Source organism: Calidris pugnax, unplaced genomic scaffold, assembly GCF_001431845.1.
Source record: "Calidris pugnax isolate Ruff unplaced genomic scaffold, ASM143184v1 scaffold17, whole genome shotgun sequence".
NCBI classification, from domain to species: Eukaryota; Metazoa; Chordata; class Aves; order Charadriiformes; family Scolopacidae; genus Calidris; species Calidris pugnax.
In genome coordinates, this window is record NW_015090794.1 from 3498181 (window position 1) to 3511653 (window position 13473).

Sequence of the window (13473 nt, forward strand, 5' to 3'; positions counted from 1 at the left end):
CCTGTGCTCCCCCCCTGCACCGGGGGCTGCTGCACCGCCGGAGCGAATCCAACCACATGAGCGTCAAGAGGCTGCGGTGGGAGCAGGTGGAGAACTCGGAAGGGACCATCTGGGGGCAGGTATGGCCCAGGAGTGGGGAGCAAGGTGGGGGGTGAGGGTCCAAACTGCAGCCTGGGGAGCAGTTACTCAGGTGGGACCATCCATGGGCACTGCCCCCCTCGCTGCCCAACCGCCGGAGCGAATCCAACCACATGAGCGTCAAGAGGCTGCGGTGGGAGCAGGTGGAGAACTCGGAAGGGACCATCTGGGGGCAGGTATGGCCCAGGAGTGGGGAGCAAGGTGGGGGGTGTCCATGATGACCAGGGCAGCTATGTCACCAACGACGTCAGCAGCAGCGAGTACATCAGCAGCAGTGACGAGGGCAGCTCCCTGACCTACTCCACCCTCTCGGACCACATCCCCCCCCCAGCGAGGGTCCAAACCACAGCCTGGGGAGCAGTTGCTCAGGTGGGAGCATCCATGGGCACTGCCCCCCTCGCTGCCCAGAGTGCTGGGGGGGGCTGTACCTTCCCTGGAGCATCAGGTTCTAACCTCTTGGTGGGCTACACATTCAATTCCTTGGCCAAGGAAAGTCTCATATTTCTTTTCATCCTTTTAATTGTTTGGACAGAACAGCTGGGATGAGAAGAGTCTCTGGAAAGCATCTGAAATGCTGGTTTTGACCACAGCATCCTGGGTAGCACTTGCTGTCCTGCTCTTTGTGGGTTGATGTAGTTCAGGACCTGCCTCCAGATGCATTCTGCAGCTGTAGGAGGTTTTATCAGTGGGAAACTGTGAGGATGATTGAAAGCAAAGTGATAGGGAGCACACCAAGGTAGGGGAGGACACCAGAGGGGGAAAGCAGAGGTGAGGAGTGAGACTAGATGTGATAATCATTTGGCATCATAGGACCTGAAGGGATGCAGAACTCTGGAGGTGGATTCAAGTCGCTGTAGGCAGAAGCTGGCCTCCTTGGAGTTTAACTTCCAGCCTCTCTGTTTCTCATGGTGATGAATGTGTTCATTTGTGCCTTATTCTTCATGCCCTGAGCAGCTAGAAGGGAGCTGTGGGATCATCTTCCAGTCCTGTCAGGCAAGCACTTGAAATCTCGCAGGTCCCTCTCCCTGGCACTCCAGAGAACAAGGTGCTTCTTCACAGTGATTCTTTTGGGTGCAAAAAATTCCTGAAGTTTCTGGAATTCCCACTTTGTCCTTCAGTAAAGCAAGCGGGTCTACATAGCAAGTGAAGAGCAGTGGTGCTCTGTGGGATTCCAGCTGAATGAATCCATGGGGCAGAGCCACCAGCTGCAGGGTGCAAGGAAATGCTGACGGGGTGAATCTCTAGGTTTCTTCCTTTCTTCTGAAATGAGAACAGGTCCCACCAGATAGGCTTAGTGACACGTGTAGGAACTGCCTCCACAGAGGTGAATGGTTTACCAGGTTCTGGTTTCTGCACAGGGTTTATGATGGCTGCGACTTGTGTAGGAACTGCCTCCACAGAGGGGAACGGTTTACCAGGCTCTGGTTTCTGCACAGGGTTTATGATGGCTGAGTCTCCAGTTACAGGGCAGTGCCATCAACCCATCCTTGTTAATTCCAGGGACGCAGAGCTTAGCGTGGGGTGGAGGGAAGGTGGCCCAGTGTGGGTGGGCAGTGTTGGGCTGTCCCCTGGGCCAGCACAGCTCCTGACTCTTCCTCCTCCTGCAGCTCGGGGAAGATTCTGATTATGACAAGCTGAGTGATATGGTCAAATACCTCGACCTGGAGCTGCACTTTGGGACGCAAAAGCCTACAAGTAAGTACCTGAGCCCCAGAGCAGGTCCTGGTACTGGCCAGAGACCGGGGTGCTGGGAGGAACTGGGACTTGTTGGGCAGCAAGGCGATGCCTGGTCCTAGCATCACTTGCGGCACAGAATTCATTCATATTCGGGATTTTGTGGCTGGTGGCACAGCAGATCATTAAGGTGGAGATGGTTTCACTATCTCCCTTAATTTTCCTCGCTGCCGTTAACCTGTTTTCTCCCCTCATTTTGGTCCATCAGGGCAGTGAAACTCTGCTGGAGGGTTTCTCTCCCCGTTGTGCTCACTGCTGCTTCCTGGCTCCCATGGCACCTGCCCGGCCGTCCCCACTCCCTGGGGAACACCGGGGTGCCACCACCACTCCCCAGTGCCACGAGGGACCTGGTTTGCGACACAGCAGAAGCTCAGACCTCCACCACGTGTCACGATTTGTGCACGGCCTCTGCTTGTCACAGTCTGTGCGGTACGGACTGTCAGCCCGGCCGTCGGCACGCACGGACACCGGGTTGTGCTGCAGAAGCAGTAACGGCTGCAAATTAGGATTGCAGCTCTGTTGCTTTGAGAACTCAGCCCTGAAAAAGCCGTGAAAACATTTCTCTGTCCATAGAGAGCATTACAATCAACACTTTTCTTTTAAAATATATAATAATTTATATATTTATACATAAATATAAACCCCCAAAACCAACATGTAGGGTCTGATGGGTGATGGCAGTGTGGGCAGAACTAAGCTAGAGTGGGCAGATACAGATGGGACTGGTAGAGGAAGTGGAATGAGATGGGATTCTTCTCAGGGACTATCTTTTTTGGGGATGTTTCTGGGCAGTCTGGGATTTTCTGTGTGTTTCACCTCTCGTTTTACCTTTTTCAGCTCCAACTGAGTCCTCCATTGAGGAGATCTTTGAATCGCAGAATTCAAGGATTCCCGGAGCCATTGCTGTGTGCAAAGCATCAGTTCTCCTCTCTTTCATTCATGGTTTCACTGTTTTCAGGACAGTTTTCTTCCCGCTGGAGCCGGTTGAGCCTGTCCTTACCCATGATTAAATCTTTCAGTTTCTCTTCCAGAGCCAACTCTCTTGCCTGAAAACTTTAAAAAGAAAGACGTGGTTGAAATTTTGTCCCACAAAAAGGCCTACAACACATGTAAGTAAACACCGTGGTGAATGTACCCCCAAAATGGGTCCAGAGATGGGACCGGGGATGTAGAGAACTGGAAAGGTAAAAGGAAGGAGGCTTCATGAGCACGATCCCATGAGCGCAATCCCAGCACAGCTCTGCTGGTCTGGGCTGTTCCTGCAGCCCAGGAACCCAGCCCTGCTGGGCTCAGCTCTGGGCAGGGGGAAGAAGAAGGTTTTACAGGAAAAGTTGGAGATGGGATGTGACTCATTGGCCTGGGGAGGGAGAGGGGAAGAGCTTGCGTGGCCCCGTGGGGCAGCGAGGGTGTGCGGGACCGTCCTGCTGCCCACTGGGGAAGGGCCAGTGCTGCTTCTCCAGGATGTGCTTCTGGTAAGAAGGAGGATGGAAGGGCTTGGTGGGACCTTGCGAGCCCCTGGTCTCCGGGCTGGGGGAGACGTGGGAGAGGAGGAGGCACTGGGGGTGGTTTCCAGTGCAGCCCAGCCTGATGCTTTCGTGATGTATTTGCAAAATGATGCAATACCCTGGGGGGGTCTGCAGGACCAGAGTGACTCCTCGGAGCCTCCAAGCAGCTTCTGCAAGGCCTCGGGGGAGCAGAAAGTCCTTCCTCTCCCCATGGCAGCATGGGTACATGGAGGAGTCCATGTCACTCACACCATGGAGAGATTGAGGCTCCTCTCCTGGCCCCGTCCTGCCAGGCGGCCTGTTCCTGGCACAGCCAGCCCCTCCGGGGTCCCATCCTCCTCCCCTCCCAAGTGACGCACCTCTCTTGCCCCCAGCCATCCTGATAGCCCACCTCAAGCTCTCACACATCGAACTGCGCCAGATCCTCATGACGATGGAGACGGACCGCCTGGAACCTTCCCACATCAAGCAGCTCTTGCTGTACGCCCCGGACGGGGAGGAAGTCCAGCGCTTCCAGAGCTACAAGGAGAACCCAGGGAAACTGAGTGAGCCCGACCAGTTTGTGCTGCAGGTACCTGTGGGCAGGGACATGCTCTGGGAGTGAGGAGGTCTGCATGTGCGGTGTCCCCGGGGTGTCCTACTGAGAGCTGGAGGGGAGGAGAACACACAGCAGAGAGGAAGGTGTCAGCAGGACGCTGGTTGGCTCCTTGTGCATGCTGTGGGACGGGAAGAGCTGGTGGCACTGGTCACAGGGACTGCTGGCAAGCGATGCTCAGGCTGATGCCTGAGGTGTCTGGCAGCTCCCATGGTGGCTGTTTTACAGCCAAAGCATACCATGGTGTTTACTCCACGGTAAGAGTGACTTGTCCCAACTCTGACTTAACTTTCTGTTGACAAAGTCACTGGTAGATTTTGGCATGAAGCCTCCCCATCCTGTGGCAGCAAACTGGCCGTGCTCTGTGACCTACGGCAGCTGCTCCACGGTGTCACCTGTGCTAAGCAAGTGGACACTGCTTTCATGTGCAGGGAAATACGTCAGGAAAAACACCTTAAAATACAGGAGGGATTATGGCTAATGGTGATAGTGGTAATTTTCTCCTCCTTTTGCTCTCAGATGTTGTCAGTACCAGAATACAAGATCCGTCTGCGCAGCCTACATTTTAAGACCACTCTGCAGGAGAAGACAGAGGAGATCAAAGCTAGCTACGAGTGCATCTGCAAGGCCTCTCTAGAGCTGAAAAGCAGCAAGAAGCTGGCTAAGATCTTGGAGGTCAGAACAGTCCTTACTTCTGGTAACAGCCACCGGGGGCCCCCAGCGTCCACGGCAGCGCCTGCAGGCAGCCGGACCGCATCTCCAGCCCCATCTCCACCCTTCGGGTCCAGCTCTGCCGGGCTCCATCCCCTGGCAGCTCCCGCAGGTTTTGGCTTGTGGAGATCCTGGCCCTGGGAGGATGCAGCAGGGCAGGGATGCAGGAACCAGAAACCTGCCCAGTAACACAGCAGAGCCCACCGAGGTTGCCCTTTGGCTGCGATGGGGCTGGAGGATGTGGGGTTTGTCCAGGTGGTCACTGTGTGCATGTCCACATGTGTCTAGCACTGCAGGTTGGGCTCCGTGCACGGCCGTGGGCTTGTGCTAGCCCTGCTGGGGTGCCAGCAAGGGTCCCACATGCTGCCTGCACCTCTGGGGAGGAGTTTTGAAGGTCCTGGGGACAGGCTGTGCCTGGCAGAGGGGCACTGCACTTGCAGGAAAGAACGAATCCCACTGCAGCTGCTCTTTGACCCTCCTGAGATGAGCTGCCCCCAATTAATGATAATTCATTCAGGTTTGCTGTTAAAAAAAAAAAAAGCAGGTGGGATAAATGAGCACATGATGTGACAAGTGGCATTTCCAGATGAGAGATGAACTTCCTTAGTGGCTCCTGGCCAGTAACCCCCCAACACCTCGTTAAGTCCTTGCCAGGGGGGTCAATGGCTGGTTGCACATTAACGGCTGGAGTCTCTGAATCAGAAATTCAGAGACTCCCAAGCTGAAATCCAGGCAGTTCTGAGGTCCCTGCCAGGAGGGACATCAGGACTCAGGTGAGCCCAGTCTGAGGTCCTGCTGTGCCTCCGAGGCTGCAAAGCTGCAGCACAAGGAATTGGAGCATTCTGGAGCAGAAAGCTGCCTCAGCTGGATCACTGCTTTCCCGTTAAAATATCCCCTTGGAGATCTGCAGATAATAGCTACAAAAGGCTTTGGGAAGATGGGTGTTTAGGCACTTGTCAATCAGCAGGAGAGTTCATGTCCTGCAGACTGAGCCCTGGTCCTGCAAGGAAAAACCACTGAGAAATAAAAATGGTGCAGACCTAAAGCCTGAGGCTGTAACACAAGACAAAATCCCCTCTTAAACATTAACAAAGCTCAGGCACCTGCATCATCCGTCTGGAAGTGGCAAAGGAGCCAAGCTGGTGTTAGTGGCGCCGTGGGCTCCCTGCAGCTCCTCAGCAGCAGAGACCTTCTGGGTGGCTGCAGAGGGAAGGGGACTCCTGGGCAGCATCAACTTAAACCATGTGGGGAAACATCTGAATATGAGTTTTTCATTAGGGCTGTAGAATTTTGGGTCTGCAGATGACAAACGGGGTGTGTTTTCCAGTCCTTGCTGAAGACACAGGAAAGGTGGTGGATCAGGACCAGTTCCTGTAGCTGAAACATGGACTTTGCTGTTGAGGGTTCAGGAGAGGTGGTGGATCAGGACCAGTTCCTTTGGCTGAAACATGGACTTTGCTGTTGAGGGTTCAGTGCAGGCTTTGTGCAGGAGCAGCACAGAGAAGAGAACAGCCTGTCCCTCGGACCCACGGCCCCGTCCCTTGGGGCTATTGTGCCGATGGGCACATCAGCAGCCCTCCTCCTCCCAGTGTGCTGTAGCTGCCCTGTGTGGGTGAGAGGATGAACAGCGTGTACAGAACCAGCAGAAATTCTGCCTCTCACATATATTCATCCACCTAATTTAACCCACTGAATGAACCAATAAGGTTTTATTAACGATACTGTATGAGCACATGCACAGGGCCCCTTAGGAGAAGTGACCTGACACAAAAAAGGTGCTTTCCCACCATAGGTCTCTGTGACCCAAAAGCAGGTACAAAAGGAGATGGGACACTGTAAGTGCTGGATGTCACTGGCCAGTCATTCACTGAGGCTTCTCTTTGCAGTTTGTGCTGGCGATGGGAAACTACCTGAACAACGGGCAGCCCAAGACCAGCAAAACAACAGGCTTTAAAATCAACTTTCTCACCGAGGTAAGTCAAAGCCTGCTTGTTCCCATGCAGGAGGCACCAACCCCAGGAGCTCCAAGTGCCTGGATTATTGTGCCTGTCCTCGTACAAGCAGCTCACAGAGCGGGGACCGGTGGGAGGGCAGGGATCGATGCGCAGGGTTGACTTTAGAGAGGCCCTAACAGTGGTCTGGTGCTTCCGTGTGCTGGGACCTGAGACCCGGACCTTCTGGCTGTGGGGTGGGAGAAAATGAAGGTCTTTTATCCCATGGGAGTTGCTGCAGGACTCCTGAGGGGTGGGGGACAGGGTGACAGCCCTGCCCTGCGGGAGGAAGGCATTGCTTAGCATCTCAACGCCACTAATCTGGGCGTAACACACTGTGTAAACATTAAATGCGCCATTTAAACATTAATCCATGTAGCATGGCTGGGAATTGCCACGCACGTGAGCGCAGAGGGAGCCGAGAACAGAGGAGCCCCTGTGCATTTGGGTGCTTGGCAAAACCCACTCTCCTCTGCACAGGAATCTCTTTACTTGTTTTGCTTTGCCGTAGCTGAACACAACCAAGACTGTTGATGGGAAATCCACCTTCCTGCACATTCTTGCCAAATCACTTAGCCAACATTTCCCAGAACTCCTGGGCTTCGCCAAGGATCTTCCTACAGTGCCGCTCGCTGCCAAAGGTAAACGAACAAAAGCATCTGCAAGCTCCTTGTCTCCTTGCACTGCCTCTCGGTTTTGTACGGTGTTGGCAGGAGCAGGATGGCAGCCCACACAAGAGGAACGGTCCTGAGTGAGAGGATGGGACTAGGAAGGGATGAGCTTAGTGACAGGGGAGGTCCTATCTGTCCCCGACCTGAACCTTCCTTCTGACTTGGAAAAGGTGGTTCCCAAGTTCAGAGGTATCTTGGAAGTGCATGTGAGTCCAAGCAGAGGGAAGTACTAGGAGCTGGTCTGCTCCACCCAGCCTCTGCCTCCTTTCATCTCTGGTGTGCAGCCTCCCCAGCACGGGTGCCAGCATTATTACTGCCTGCAATCACCTGTGGTACAGAGTGTACAGCACCCTTCGTGTGATGAGTTCACAGTCCAGTCGCCGTCGTGCTGACTGAGGATCGTACAGCTTCATTGGCTGCAATAAAAAAGAAATAAAGTCACCTAGATATTGGGGTTATCATCCATCCACTTGTGCTGGTGGGAGCACGACAGGCTGGCTGCACGCGGAGCATGGGCTGCATTCTCCTTGCACACCATCCCCTCCTGTTTAAGAGTAATTCCCTTGGGAATTAATGCTACAGTGGATAAATAAAGGAGAAGATTCAGGCCTGGAGATGTAAATTTCCACTTGATGAAGGTCTATACCTGTAGTGTTCCTAGCTGGATTTTGTATCTAACTGTTAAATAAGATTTTTGTCCCTGAAGGCTCCCTGCTGCCCAAACTCCTGCCAATTAATTTCAGACCATGTGCCACCCAGGGTTGCCCTTTTATCCCTGAAGGCTCCCTGCTGCCCAGACTCCTGCCAATTAATACCCAATTTCAGACCATGTGCCACCCAGGGTTGCCCAGTTTCACTGTCGTACAGGCCACAGAGTGACACAGCTGCAGCACATAACCCAAGCTCCCCTGACATGCTACAGTTCACCCTCTCTCTTGCCTGTAGAAGAGCTAAGGACTGGCCGTCCAAGACAGCCAGGATTCTGAACTGCTCATCACTCTCCTGAATGCTGGTGCTACGATGAGATGCCACGGAGGGCAGCCTGGATATCACCCCTTGTTCCACCGTCCTGTACACTCCCTCTGTCTGCCCCCTGTGCATCCATCACTGCCCTCGTGCCGCTGAGTCCTGCATGCTCCTTGCACTTGGCGTGTTCCAGGCTCTTTTTGAAGCTCTTGGCATCTCTTCGCCTGAGCACTGGAGCCCAGCAGGAAGGTCTGGTTGTCCACCACGCCCTGGACAACACGGACAGGTTGTGCAGAGCTATGTAGACAGACATCCTGAACCACCCTGACTGATGACCCCGGCTCTTTGCCCTCACTTTGCTGCAGGAAGCAAGCCAGACCTAAGTCTCCTCACACTGTTGACTCCTCTCTTCTCCTGCAGTGAATCAAAGAACGCTAACGGCTGACCTAAAGGACCTGCACACCACCGTCAGTGACATACAGATGGCCTGTCACAACATGCCAGCTACTGCAGAGGACAGATTTGCAATTGTGATGACCGTATCCTTCTGTAAAAGGGGCAAAACATCAATGTGACTTGACTGCCCTCAAGTAAAACCACCTGGTTGTCTTTGTGCCTCCTTGGTAAGCAGCAGGGCTGTGTCTGGCTGGTAGGAAAGGACCATCTCAGCATTTGGTGTGAGCGTGATGGAAACCTCCACCCTCCACTCACTCTTAGCCAGCAGAGGAAACAGCTTTTGTAGTTATCACTGGTTCTCATGCCTCTGTGTGGCAGAAACCCAGTGCCACAAGGCCAGAAAGCTTTCTGAGCTGTCTTTCCTTCCAGAGAAGTGCTGTTAGGGACAGCTGAGCATGCCAGCAGGCTCCCTTTGCGTGTGGCCACAGCCTGCATTTGCAGCCGGTCCTTTCTTTGACCTGAGATGAAACCCAGCCATTTGATAAGCAGAAGTGGTTATGATCTGTACCAGACCCACAGTGCAGCTGTTTTCCCTTAAACCATTTCTCCCAGTCCTTCCTGGAGAGTGCCCAGCCTGCCATGCGATCCCTGGACGACCTGCAGCACAAGGCCATGGAGGAATTCAGCAAGGTGTTGTCCTTCTTTGGGGAAGACTCAAAAATGACAACTTCTGAAGCCTTCTTTGGCATTTTTGCAGAATTCATGAGCAAGTTTGAGGTGAGCTGCACTTTCCAAAGCCAACCAGCAAGGGGTTTCCTGTTAGATGTCAGCAAAGGCTTTACTTTCATGTGAGCTGTGGGAACAAGATGAGCTTTGTGTGAGCATGTGTGAGTGTCTGTAAAATGCAATTTTTGTAACCAACCAATTTTTCTAGCCAACTTGTGCAAGTTGGCTGGCTGGCTGTCACGGGAGGCTGAGGTCGGGAGGGTTGATGGTCCAAGCACCAGCCCTATGGAGAGTAAAGCAGATGTTGCCATGACCTGATGTTCTTGGTTAACGAAGGCTGGGTTGGAGCATCTCAAAGCAGATGCGCTGACTGTCAGGGCTTGTCCAGTATGAAGCTGGGAGAAAATTAAGTCTGCAGTGGCCAGTGCCATTGAAACATCCTCCCTATCCTGCCCTCACCTGACCCTCAGCTCCTGCTCTTTGCTCTTTCCCTGCAGCGGGCACTCAGCGATGTGCAGGTCGGCGAGAGCCAGCGCAGCCCCAGGATGACCTCCCCCCTTGCCTGGTGACGGGCCTGCAGCAATGCAAGGTGCAACAATTTATTGCCAACAAAGTGCAATTTGCTCCTGTTGAGTTTGGTTGTAAATACGCTGCTGTCACCTGCTACCACCAAGCAGAACCACGGACCGAGGGGTCGGGGAAGTATAGACACTGAAAAGGCACCACAGGTGGTGGATGGATGCGAGGGTGAGACACAGGGACAAGGAGGTAAACACCATGCTGGTCTTGACAACAGCTTCCTTAGCATCCTCCATTTCTAGTGTACTACTGAGTCAAGGATTTCAGACACATCTGGGTAAAACCCCGCTCTCCCGTGTTTCCACAACATGTATAACTGGCACCAGCAGTCGCTGGAGACCTTCCCCATGTCCCCACGGCCAGTGTCTGAGCATGGCTGTGCAAGGAGTCAGCCCTCACGGGATACAGCTTCCCCAGGCAGGCAGGCTCACCCTTGCCAGCCTCGGGGACAGGGTTAGAGCCTGGCCACCGACTCCTTGGGGAGCCAGAGCAGGTCAGACAGGGAAAGGAGTGTGGGGAGATGAGGGCTGCCACCAGTGCCTGCTCCCCCGGAACCCTGAGGAGCAAAGCTGCTGAGCTCCTCTCAAATCCCTCTCCAAGCCCTTCTGCCCTTGAGCTGCCTTGCAGCGGCTGGAGCTCCAACTGAGGAGACCATAACAGTGGAGCTGAGATCGACAGGGGTGGCCCAGAGGCTTTAATCCCCTGCCATTACCGGCCAGTGGCAACAGAAAGCAATATGACCTTGCAGAACCCTTCTGGTTCCTCTGTGTGGTCCCAAATACGGATCCAGTTTGGTTCCACCCAGCTGCACTGGAGAGGAAGGAAAGCCCAGAGTCCTTCCTGGCCGTCAGCTTTGCTTAAAGGTGTGGCAGAGACTGACAGGTCTTGAAATCTTCCCAAGAGTTTAACATCATCAGCACTAGACTTATTTAAACTCACCAGGAGACATAAACCCCTGAGCATTTTGGTGCCTCCTTGGAAAGTACAAAGCCCCTGGTAGCCTAAAAATGAGTGGGAGTCCTCTGCAGCCCCGGGTACCACCTCTGAGGCAGGGCAGAGACCTCCGAGAAATACATCCCCTGCCCTCCTTTATGCTCTCCTGAGGGATGGAGTCCTGAGAGTCCCTTTACTTTGTGATTTGACCCGTCGTTCATGCTGAACATACCCAGGGAACTCTAGAAGCATGCACGTCCATCTTTCAACAGCGTCTGGTTGTTACTTGGGTGACTTGATTCCTTCGGAAACATCCCCCCGGGGATGAAAGGGCTAGCGGCATCCCGTGCTCAGTGCATGCCCCGCCGGGCCACACAGTGCCCTCAGAGCTTTACAGCAGCAAACCTACAGTGCGTTAATGTTGTGAGGCAAAATGCATCCATTGCCTTTCAAACCTGACATCCCCTCCCGTGGAAGCGCTCCAGCCAGCCGTAGCGTAGGTAACCTCCCTCCCGTCTGTTGCCAGAGCAAGAGCTCCCACTGCAGCCCCTGCTCACCTTGGGAATCACCAACTGGTGCATTATTCATGGGAGACCTTATGACCACCAGATCTTCGGTTTTCAGTATTTTTTTAAACCCTGCTGTAGAAAGTGAAGTATATTTTCACAAGTGTTCTCAGTTTATACAGCTTTAAGTGCCAGGTAGTTTCTAGCCTTGTGTTCCCAGAGGTCCAGCCCCGTCTGTCTCTGCCTCTCCTCTGACAGGGCAGTGCTCACTCAGCTCCTCTTTCCCTTCTGGATGTTGCACACTGCATTCAGTTGATCTTTTCTTTCTTTTTTTTTTTTTTTTTTTTTTTTAAAAACATATTTAAACCACTGGAGGTTCTTCTGAAACTGTCGTTACAAATGTGAAAATGCTGTACATAGATTTTGCTACATGTTGTAACTTTCCAAAATAGTTAGAAGTCCAATCCCTTTGGTATTTTTATGTGAATATTTTCAAAGAACCAGAACTTCTGACATGGTGATATTATTTGATAATGGGACTATGTATATTCACAGTTCAGCCTCTACCCAATGCCTATGTGCTATTCCTAAAATAAAGCTACTGCCTTCTGCCTCCTGACTGCATATACCTCTGTGGTCCGTCAAAAATTGCTTCTTGCAACAGCTGCAGGTGAGGGTGTGAGGAATTCTGCATCTGGCACTTCTCTGCACTTAATATTGGCCCCTTACACCAACAGGAGAGAGATACAGGATCTGGGTTTGGGCTGGTATGGGGAAAATAACTGCATAATGGTGAAAAACCTGCTTTGCTATCAGCATTCAGGCTAGCGTGATGAATATGAGCAGCAAATTCTTAAAATAGTATGGATTTTTTCTGCAACCTTCAGAAGAAAACATCTAGTGAGTGTATGAGCCAGTGAATTGTTTCCCTCTGAAAAGGAATTCTTGGCTGAGGTTGAGTTTATGTCCCCGGAGCAATTTATCTCCCTTTACACTAACAGCAGATAGATAGGGACCGGCTTCATATCAGATTTCCTGGTTGTAGTTTAGCTTGTTTACAGCCGCCTGCTCAATCACTGAGTCCTCTCTGGAGGCCACGGCACCGGCAACTGTAAAACAGCTAATGAAAATGTTACGGGTAGAAGTCCCTCGTTGGCCATGTGCATTGAAAGTGCTTGAGCCCCTCCTGATGTTTCTTTAGCCATCCTGGCCAACCAAGCCTGGCTCTTCTGCAGCCCCAGGGATCTCGAGCCACCCAGCGCGGCTGTCGGACCTCCCACCGCACAGCCCAGGCTGAGGTCCATAAACCTCCCCAGAAACGATGACCCAGAGCCTCCTTTGCAGCATGGGACACAACGAGAACCAGCATCACTCACCACGCACACACTGGTTGGTTTTGTTGTTTCTTGATAGCTGCAAACACTAGGTAATTTGTCCCCAGGATCAGCGCGCTGGCTGGACGCTCTCCTTTTAGCCTTGTCCAGCCCAGCCTTAACAGAATGCCTGCGTCAGCCTGGATCATGGGATCGTCCTCACAGGAAAGCCTGTCCTTGGAAAGGAAATAATAACTCAGGCAGCAGCCCGGGGTCAGTGCAGGGAATGCAGCTGCGGCGTGGCTCCTGCTCCACGGGGTGCCACTTCCATCCTCCGACAGAGACAGGGAAACAGCGGCCGTGACAATCCCAGGTCACATTCCAAAGTTCGGATTGTTTAAGGATTTTCACTCTTTCCTGCAAGAAACGGGGGGAAAAAAAACATCAAAAAGAAAATGAGCAGTTTTAATAAAGTCACGGTGAGGACAAGATTACAGCTCCCTGGGATAAAATAGTACCAGGTTGGCATCTGCAAGCCAAACTGGAACCACATGTGAACCCTCCCTCTAAGTATCTTGATAATGGTTTGAAGGTGCCATGAACAATGCTGAAGAGACAAACAGAAATCTCAGCTTCAGACTGGAAGGGCTGGAAGTCAGGGAAAATTGGCAGAGAGTGGGAGGCGGCCACAAAGCACCTGGATGCTGAA

General features: G+C 52.8%; 1 protein-coding gene across 1 annotated transcript in view; it reads left to right on the forward strand.

The window, feature by feature from the left end:
- The window catches only part of GRID2IP (glutamate receptor, ionotropic, delta 2 (Grid2) interacting protein), a 30529-nt gene extending 18454 nt beyond the window's left edge, over nucleotides 1-12075 (forward strand). Inside the window, exons 13-22 of the mRNA XM_014936183.1 lie at nucleotides 191-314; nucleotides 1746-1833; nucleotides 2904-2981; nucleotides 3752-3948; nucleotides 4492-4647; nucleotides 6570-6656; nucleotides 7186-7315; nucleotides 8732-8850; nucleotides 9320-9484; nucleotides 9931-12075. Of these exons, the coding sequence (XP_014791669.1) occupies nucleotides 191-314; nucleotides 1746-1833; nucleotides 2904-2981; nucleotides 3752-3948; nucleotides 4492-4647; nucleotides 6570-6656; nucleotides 7186-7315; nucleotides 8732-8850; nucleotides 9320-9484; nucleotides 9931-10002 (1216 nt within the window). The 3' untranslated portion in view covers nucleotides 10003-12075. The remainder of the gene's footprint in view (nucleotides 1-190; nucleotides 315-1745; nucleotides 1834-2903; nucleotides 2982-3751; nucleotides 3949-4491; nucleotides 4648-6569; nucleotides 6657-7185; nucleotides 7316-8731; nucleotides 8851-9319; nucleotides 9485-9930) is intronic.
- The last annotated feature ends 1398 nt before the right edge of the window (nucleotides 12076-13473 follow it).